A 9,666-nucleotide genomic window follows, 5' to 3' on the forward strand; every position below is an offset into this window, starting at 1 on the left:
TGTGCCTTGTTCATGCACTGCAGTGACACAGTTTCTTTTACAGAGAAGGAACTTCATGCTGGCTTTCCAGGCAGCTGAAAGTGTCGGCATCAAATCCACACTGGTGAGCCCTTGTCCCCCTGAGTCACTGGCAGGGCCCTCCTTCTGGTTAAGAAGAGTTCAGTCCTGTTTAAGCTGAATCCTCGTGGGCATGGGGTAGTGTGGCTGCCTGGTAAAAGGCAGCTATGGGGTGCTCTGGGGCCAAGGGAGGGTCCCGTCAAGGGTGGGTGCAGATGTGGGATCTTGTGTCCTGGCCCCCAGCACTTTTATCTCACGTGAAACACCCTAAGGATGCCCCCTGAAAGGGTGGGAGGCCTGAGACCATGGGCCCAGCCAACCTTCCCTGGGACGGCTCTTTGCAGTCATCTCTTCCATAAGGGAATCCCTCAGGTTAAAAGAAAAATGTCATGTGTTTATAAATCTCGCTGTCAAAAACACCACACCAGCAGGTCCATCTGCCTTGTTCATCTAGAGCGAGAGGGCAAGGCAGCTCCCAGCCAAGGCAGGCGGCTTTAGAGGCTGGACCGGGGAGGCTCCTGCACTTCCTCGTGATGGTGTGGGTAGCCGCCACTCACAGGACAGAAGTGTGGAAACCCGGCGTGTTCTCAGGTTCTTTAGGCCTCTCACGCTTCTACCTTGCCGAGCCCAACTTTCCGGGAGAAAACATAGCGTCCAAATCCAAAGCCAAAACTTCTACACCCAGAGACGCTTTTATTAAGTGAACTGAGTGCTGCAGCCTCACATGGGACACACAGACCATCAGGGGATTTTCAGAAAGGGCGGAGAGCCCACAGGCCAGGCCAAGCCCCAAACAGTCCTAGATCTGGGGCCCTCCAGGGTCACCTCCCCATCCCCGTGCCCCCAGCCTAACTTGTAGCAACTGGAGGTGCTGTGAAGAAGTGTTTACGCCCATCTTCACTCATTAGAGTCTTCATGCCACAGGTGCATCTAAATCCCTAGAAATGTGCATTTTTTAGGGTGGCCTCTGTTCACCTGTACAGGGAAAAATAAGTTAAATATTCCCCCATTCCTGGATATTTTACAACACGTGTAAAGTTCCAATATATAAAAAAAGCAGGCCTTTTTCCCACCCTCGAAAGCTTCTATAGTCAAGATTCTTGCATTGAACAGGCAGGTTTTCGTTTTCTGCACCAAGTCACCAAGGGCACCCTCCTGATCCTGCGTGCTCAGCCACACGTCCTGTGCTCGTCACCCACGGGAAGGGAAGGATCTCTCAGGCCGGCCCCTTGGGTCACTCCCCGAGCCTTCAGCAGCAGCAGTGTGTCACTTTTTGAGGCCTTCTGTCTCGTGTTAAAGGCTGTGAGACACTGGAGTGAGGTGGGGGTGGGTCCACGGTTTCCCAAGTTTATTTTCCTAGAACATCAATTCACCAGTCACAGGTCACTGGCGTTCAGCAGAGCACAGTTACAGAGCAGAGTCTTGGATGATTTCAGACTGTTGCCCATGGTGAAGGCCGTCAGAGTGTTGGTTCTGGGAGCCCCCGACAGAGAGAAATTCTCCTAGGCCAGTGCCTGGGGCTGAGAAGGGCTCTCAGAAGGGTCCCCCAAAGAGTGGTTTAAGAAGAGAGGCAGGCGCGGGGAGGAGGGAGGAAGTTCCTCCACCCAGACTGGATGAAACCCTTCCCATCCTGCAGAGCCGTGAGCAGGGAGGCACCTTGCCTGTGGCTCTGGGGCAGGGGTGGATGGCCTGGGGACGATGCTGATGCCCAGGGAGGAAGCGTTCTTGGCCAGGCTTTAAAAATGTGTAATTAGGCCTAGAAAATATTTCAAGGCCCCATCCAACTCCAAGAGCCCATGTTGCTATGGCAGAGCCCATTGGCACAGCCTGGAGGTGACCTGCAGTTCTAACCAAGCCTCTTCCTTGTCTGTCAGGACATTAATGAAATGGTACGGACTGAACGACCCGATTGGCAGAACGTGATGCTGTATGTGACGGCGATCTACAAGTACTTTGAGACCTGAGCATGCCGGGAGGAGCCGCCCCAATAGCGGGGGTACCCCTCCACAGCGACCGAGCGACACCGACGCCATTAGCTACGCACCCCTGTAAAGCTTCCAGCAACTCTGGGCTGCCCCACAGCGTGTGAGCCTCCAGCTCGGGGCTTCTGTATTGGAAGAACTCAGCCGTGTGGCTCACAGCTCCCACCAGGGCCCCTCCCACATGACCCGTCCATTCAGGTCATGTGGGCTCAGCACACATCCTGCAGGCCGGTGGCTGCTGGAGTTTTCCTTCTGAAGAGAATATTGAACTACACTAGTGCTCCAGGGCACCAAACAAAAAGGGCTCATGCACAGCTGAATTTGGGAAAAGGGATTCAGTTCTGTGGGAAACTCACTGGGGTTGATGAAGGCTCGGCCGCGGCACTTCCTGACTATTGGCTGGGGTGGGTTCTGGTGCTGGTGAGAACCCAGAAGGAGAGTCAGCGCCTGGCAGTTCCCAGCGCCCTGGGCCCTTCACCGTCCTAGTTTGGAGGAGCATGTCACCACAGACGTGGGTCAGCTGCCCCACACCTGACGGGGCTGTCCCGGCCGACACAATCCAGGCGTGTTCAGCCTGAGCTAGGAGAGTATCTAGAGGGCGTGGTGCGGGCACGCCAGGGCTGGGGTGCTGCCGCTGCACTCACGCGGCTGGGCTTTCTGGCGGGAAGCAGTTGCAGGGGCCCCTTGCCTGGACTCAGCGACCTGTCTTCCAGCCTGGAAGGGGTTTGGAGTCCCAGCTCTGGCTTTACATTTCTTCATCATAAGGAGTTTTTCTAGTTAACATTTTTGTTTTGTTACGAGCAATGCTGGAAAAAGTCGCTCCTGTTCTGTTAGTACCAAAGTTACATTGTTTCAATAAGCATAGAAATCTAAACAAGATGTGTACATTAGCATGGTGAGAGCAAGGAATAAAGCAGGAAATAGGAGAAAAGTAAACAACTTTAGGGAGCCCAGGCAGTGTCATTTAAACTCACTGAGTCACTAAGACATAATTCTCCTAGGCCAGAGTTTAAGAAAGTGCCTTAACTCTTTTGAGGGCAGCCACTGCCCTCCATGGCCAAGGCAGGACCTCCAAGACTCAGTGGTTGAGTTGTCTCCTACCACCATGCCCGCCCCCCCCAGGTACTGGGTCCATGCCCCCCGTGCCCACCCTCCCCAGGTGCTGGGTCCATGCTGTTTGAACCAAAGCCTTATTTAAAGGTGGTCACTGGAGATGCTCTCAGGCTAGAACTCAACAGCTATTTTTGGGAATAGGGATCTCCCGTGTGCCTAACGCAGTAGCTATTGGTTTGAACAATGTCCAGACAAGACCTGTACCTTTGAGAATATAACTGTGTTTGGCACCTGCATAGCACCATGAGGAAGACCAGCCACCAGTGGAAGCGGGGTCACTGCCCCACAGACTGGATGCAATGAGGGGCTCACAGGAGGCCCAGCCAGCCCGATTGCGGGCTGAGGGGTCTGCATTCAAGCACGATGTTCTAGAATAGGAGTTTAACGTGTCTACGTAACCTAGAATGTGGTTATTAGGAAAGGGGCTGTGCATGTGGGTGCAGCTGGCGGCACACCTGGTCACCAGATGGCCAGGAGCTGCCCATCAGCCCTGCCCAGATGTCAGCCTGGGAGCTCAGGCTGCTGCCGCTGGCTGGATGCCCTTTGGTGAAATGCCTGTTTTCAGCTAAGAAAGGAGAGGCCAGGCAAGCAAAGTCATGCCACAAAGCATACCAGAGACCCCCGCAGACTCCTGGCCCCGTCCCGCCCCCCGTCTGAGTTGTGTTCTTGTTGCTGTTCCTCTGTTGATGGCCAGCTCTGCTGTTGGCATGAGCCACTGATGTTCATGTGAGAATTACTGTTTTTAAGTGTCTCTCCACTTAGGTGTCCTCAGTTCCCACTTTTGCTCTCATTTGCCTTCACAGAGGCCACTCCACCTGTCCGGATCCAGCTGTCTGGTCATGGTTTGGTTTATTTATTTTGTCCTTCAGGGGCTGTTTTGCCCTAAGAATGAGGGGACTTCCCCTGGTCTGCAGTTCCCAACTTTATCCCTTGCTGGCCATGTGAGCCCAGCCCTGGTGCCTCATGGGATGGGGGGGTAGGGGTCCCCAGGATCTTCTGGAGGAAGGTGGCCATGGATGGATGGGCTGTATCTGTGTTTTCCCTCTGGGAGTCTCATGGGTCCAGCATCAGGCCTGGGGTCAGCAACAGGGAAAGAGGGTGGGCACGGGGAGGGCTTGGCCCCGCCTATCTAGAGGCTTGCCTCGGGCCCCTCCTTGGGGAAGGTTTGCGTGCAGAGCTGCAAGGGAGAGGGTTCCAGAAGCATTGCCTTTTGCCTCATCTAATAGGATCCTTAGGACACTGTGGGCTTTAGGAATGACTATAGATGCTCACACGTGTTTAAAGTGACATTTGGAGATGCTCTCAGTCCTGTGGCATCTGGCACGAAGTCTCCAAGAAGCCACTTTGCCTCTTCTCCCTTCAAGCACAAGCTTTACTGCAAAAGGGCCAGTCGTGTTTCTATTTCTCTCAATCCCAGGCTTCTGCGGACTGACGATACTTTTAAATGTTGTTCTAGTAAATATTCTTGAATGTATTAAAATGGCTGAAACAACAAGCTTGGGCTTTTCTAGCTTGCCCTCCACTCCCTGCCGTCCCTCTGACGTCGCATAAACCAGAACCCAGCTCCCTCCTGGGACTGGCTGTGGAGAGAAGGGCACCTCTGAGCCAGCTTGTGGCCCTACCCCAAGGCGCACTTCCTCATGTGGGAAGATCCTGACCAGGAGTCCAGGGTGGCCTCCCCTGGGCCACAGCACATCACCGTGTGGCCTGGGGCTGTGGGACAGTGAGCCCTGTAACCACTAGGGTTCTGTGACAGATGCCAAGACCCCAGAGACCGTGGCAGAGCTACCCCCAGGAGAGCGGAAGCCCCTACACAGCCCAGACACATGCCTTCCCCGGGGACTGGGGAGTGTGTCTCGAGGGGTTTTGTTTGTTTTGAGGCATGTATCATCTTGGAAATAATTGTCAGGATGTATAAAATAGAGAAAAAGAAAAAAGGTATCCTACCCAGAGGCAACCAGATAAACTTTTTTGCCTGTGCATTGTTTTTTGTTGGTTTTTTCGAGACGGGGTCGATCACGGCTCACCACAGCCTTAACCTCCAGGGCTCCAGCAATCCTCCCACCTCAGCCTCCTGAGTACCTGGGACCACAGGTGTGTGCCACCATCTCCAGCAGTTTATTTATTTATTTTTTCTTTTTTTTTGGTAGAGATGGGCTTTTCGCCATGTTGCCCAAGCTGGTCTTGCACTTCTGGGCTGAAGCAATCCTCTCACCTTGGCCTCCCAGAGCCTTGGGATTACAGGTGTGAGTCACTACAGTGATTGTGAATGCACTGAGCTGGCCTGGAGAACACTTATCACCTTGTCCACGTCACATGCAAAAGGCCCATGGTGGTGGTGCTTCCTGCACACAAGGGCATGTAGTGAATGCCCTTCCCAGGTGGAGACTCCTCAGGGTTGGGAGCCCAGCAACTGCCTTGGCCCTGAGTAAGCCAGGAGTTGCACTGTGACCTGCAAGTGCTTGGGACCTGCACCCCTGGGTGCCAACAGCTGCAGGCACCCTGGGGTGGGCAGTGGGCAACAGCTGTAGAGCTGGGAGCTGGGCGTGAAAGGACTGGGGCAGGACTGGGCTTGGACTCAGCTCCTCCCTGCTCAGCAGCCCCTTCGTTGTGTCCTCTGCCGTGTGGAGGGGGTTCTGCCCTAGTGGTCAGCAAGCATCCATGGAGCCTGCAGGGCGGGCCCTGTGTGCAGCGGCCTCCACGCGTCAGCAGGGGACCGCCGTCCCTGCCAGCGCACCTGGGCCTTGTCCTGGGCAGCACAGACCCCTTAGCCACCACTCCCAGGTGGGGCGGTCACTCCCAGATCCTCCATCCGTCCCGCCTGCAGTGCAGCTGCCTTGGATGCTGACTAGGGTGGCCCTGAGGGGATCCTTCTGTCCCAAGTTACGGGCCTGCGGGGCCCGTCCACAGTGCCGTGCCCCTCAATTTGGAGCTGGCTCTGCTGCTTCCCAGGGCAGCACCTATGGGGAGGGCATCGTTTATACCTTGACTCAAAGTTCCAGGATCTCTGAGGGACAGCTTAATAGGTGGAAGGGGGAAGCTGTGAGATTCCAGGGAGAGTGGAGAGATTCCAGAAGGATCCCTTACACCCCTCCAGCACCCTCAAGGGCCTGCGGTCCTGTGCCCAGACGCCACGCCCTGCCCCAGCAGCCCTGCCTGGCCAGCTCTATGGCCCCAGCCCCACGGGGCTGGCACTTCCTGCAACCTCGGGGTAGCCTGGGTTCTATTTTAGGTTGTCCCTTAGGTGAGGGACCGGGGCAGACAGAACCAGTCTCAACATGCTCGCAGCCACTTCCCCGTACATCAGGTGAGTGAGGACAGACTCCTGGGTTGCTGAGATTCGGGGATCTGGATTCTGGCAGGAGCTTTGACCCCAACAGGTCTGGACCTTACTGGGCATCTACAGGAGCTGGGCCGGGCACAGGAGAGGACTCCATCTCCCCTGCCTGACAGGAGAGGACTCCACCTGACCAGCCCCCTCAGGCTGGGAGTGCGTCGGGGAGCCTGCTGTGAGGCAGGGGGAGGGGTGCGGAGAGACCGGGCACAGCCTGCCAGTTGACTGCACCAGGCCCAGAGCAGGTGCTGAAAGGTCTGGTCTTTTGTCTGCACCCTCCCGTGTTTGTGAGGAAGGGGTGGCAGGGGGTCTGCAGTCTTAAGAGCCAAGCAGAAAAGAAGGGCCAAGGCAGGCACCCACCAGGCAGGAAGCAGGTGTGCCCTGAGGGGAAGGACAGGCCATCGCAGGGCTGGGTTGCACCCAAGACTTCTGCCAAGAAGAGCACTGAGGAGTCGGGACACACAGGTCCTCCCCAGGTCAGCCACTGACACTTGGGATGTGCTGGGCTTGTTTCCACCTCTGCAAAGCAGGGCCCCCTTCTGGGCCCTCATATCAGGCACTCTCTCTGACATGGGGTACAGGCCTGGCAGGTCATGGGGCTGGGGCCACAGGGAGAGCGGGCAGGTGGCTTAGAGCCATCGGGGTGATGAGTGGCGAGCCCCGGCATGAGGGCTGCAGAGGACTGTCACTGCCCACCCTGGAGCCAGGGCTCCACTCCCCTCAGGGCCTGCTTTCCCATCTACACCGATCATCCCCAAGGCCGGGTTGCTAGCGGGTTGCTGTTTGTCCTGACACCCAGAAGCAGAAATGGGGTGAACATCTTGAGTGGGGTGGGGTGAGTCGGAGGATGATGACCAGTGACTCGGAGATCACTTCCTCCGTATGTTTCTTCTGCCTTTGCAGGACCTCTGTTAGGATAAACTGGAGCCTTGTGAGGTCCCTGCCCCATTGGAGAAGTTGGGGAGCACCCGGGGTGACCCAGTTGGTTTCCAGGGACCCTTCCCCTGCTCACCGGCTGCTTGTCCTGGGCCTGGCGTGTCTTGTTCCTGATGCAGCTCAGCTGGCCTCAGAGCAAACAATGAGGGCCAGAGGCCACCAGGTGCATCCTGGGCAGGAACAAAGGGCCGGAATCCTGGAGCTGGGGAGGCCCAGCTGGCCCCGCCGCAGGGCCTGAGGATCTGGAGCCTGGATGGAAGGAAGGGTGGGCGCCCACAGCCTTTTCAAAGCCTGCCTGGGGCTGGGCAGGGAAACCAAGGCCTGGAGCCAGAAGCCGGGGCCTGCCAGGGGCCTCCCCGTGCCCACCAAAGGGCAGTGGTTGCAATTGGAGAGCTTCTGCCCCTCAGCCTTGTTGCTCCCTTGGGCCTGGGGGTGGGGGGGGGGGCGGGCAGCCCAGGCACCTGCACAGGGACCTCCCCCAGCCCCACAGCCTTGGTATCTGAAGACAGCACTCAGCTGAGGTGGGTACGGGGCTGGCAAGGGGGCAGCAAGGCCAAGACTGAGGAGGTGGCCTTAAGGCACGTGGTGCTGAGAACACAGGCCCCTCCCTGGAGAAGACAAGCTGGCCCGTGGGGCAGGCAGTTTGGGGACAGCCCTGCCAGGTGCCGTTCCCCATCCCTGAACTGGACAGCTTGGCCTGTGCCGTCTCTGGGCAATGGCAGCGCTGGAGACCTGGGCCAAAGCACCTGACAGATGACACAGGACTGCGGGGCTCTCTGCCTCTGAAGGGCCAGGGAGGAGCCCAGTAGGGGAAGGGTGGGGGCCTGGCCTGAGCCGGCCCATCACAGCCTCCTTGGCACTGGCTCCTCATGGGTGGCTGTGGGGACTGTGGAGCTGGCTCTGGGGCTGGAGCCACTCCAGACCCTGCCTGACCACCCCCTGGCCTCAGGACACAGTTCCACCGGCGCCACTGCTGAGGAATGGAGGAACTGCCCCTTGAGCCCTAGAGGTGAATGTTAAGGGCTTTGGCACTGTGACCCTGAGGACCAGCTTTGGAACAAAGCCATCACTCCCTGCGTGAGGACGTTGCAGCTGCAACCCTCCTGCTGTGGGACTGGGGTGCACATGGCTAGACCATGCATGGGAAGGTCCACGCAGGAAGGTTGCGGGCCCCAGGATGGCAATGGCAGAGGAGTCATTGGGGTCCACACTGGGGGACAAGACAGACCCTCAGAATCGGCTGAGGGCTGGTTTCTGCCTCGTGAGCCCCCTGAGCCCCTCAGGAAGACTCAGGACGCTCCGTGCATGTTTGCTGAGTAAGGGCTTGAATGAATCTGGGTCCAGCAGGTGTGGGCGGGAGGGGTTTGTCCCCACTAGAGGAGAGGTTTTACCTCGTGGAGAGCCCCAGAAGCAAGGATGGGGAGCCAAGGATGGGGCCAAGGGAGGGCCCCATGGCTGTCAGCATCCCTCACCCCTACCTTGTGGTTTGACTTAACCTCCAGGAGGGGGCAGGGCAGACACAAGACACTCATTTTACAGGTGAGGATATGGGTCCTGGAAGGTCTGCAGGGAAGCCCCTGCCGCTGGTCCCAGGGCGGTGTCCCCACCTGGAGGGGGAGCTCCTCCACTGAGGAAAGCCAGGGCCATGGGAGAAGGCGAGCTCCTTTGAATAGAGGGTCAGCAAAGGCCAGGATGAGAGAGAGGGGGGCACCAGGGCCAGGTCTCCTTGGAAAGACCTGGGGACAGCGCCCCAAGAGTCTCATGTGGGTCTCGCCCTTCGGAGTTTAAGTCAAGCTGTCTAGGTCCCCACACATCGCAGGGTTTCCTCCTCCACCTTGGACATTAGGGAACACAAGGACCAGGAGAGCCGAGCTAGTTGAATGGGAACGGGGGCCCAGGCTTCAATCCCAGGAATAAGCCAGGGAGGCTGCCAGATGCTCAAGGCTGCATCTGGGTAAGCAATGGTCACTGCCATGGGCCCCATGCTTCTCCCAACACACTGGCCAGGTGCCTGTGTGCCCATTTCCCACCCACCCTCTCCTCCCTGCAGTGAGTGGTGGCTGCTGTGATAGAGGTCATGCCCCCATTCTGCCTTCAGCCTTAGGGTCCAGCCTGGCCCTGGGCAAGCCCCTCCACCCTGGGCCTCTAGCCAGGACCCCACTGGTCCCCAGAGGTTCTAGAATGCAAGGATTCCCAAAAGCCTTTGGCCACCAATGCCCCAGCTGTCTGACATAGCCTGTCCTG

General features: G+C 57.6%; 1 protein-coding gene across 6 annotated transcripts in view; it reads left to right on the forward strand.

Moving 5' to 3' along the window:
- The window catches only part of SPECC1L (sperm antigen with calponin homology and coiled-coil domains 1 like), a 148,265-nt gene extending 143,618 nt beyond the window's left edge, over positions 1 to 4,647 (forward strand). For all 6 annotated transcript variants that reach the window (XM_003806379.5, XM_055105856.2, XM_008953090.5 and 3 more), the window contains 2 exons: positions 44 to 103; positions 1,932 to 4,647. In XM_003806379.5, the coding sequence (XP_003806427.1) occupies positions 44 to 103; positions 1,932 to 2,021 (150 nt within the window). In that variant the 3' untranslated portion in view covers positions 2,022 to 4,647. The remainder of the gene's footprint in view (positions 1 to 43; positions 104 to 1,931) is intronic.
- The last annotated feature ends 5,019 nt before the right edge of the window (positions 4,648 to 9,666 follow it).

Source organism: Pan paniscus, chromosome 23, assembly GCF_029289425.2.
Source record: "Pan paniscus chromosome 23, NHGRI_mPanPan1-v2.0_pri, whole genome shotgun sequence".
Taxonomy (NCBI): domain Eukaryota; kingdom Metazoa; phylum Chordata; class Mammalia; order Primates; family Hominidae; genus Pan; species Pan paniscus.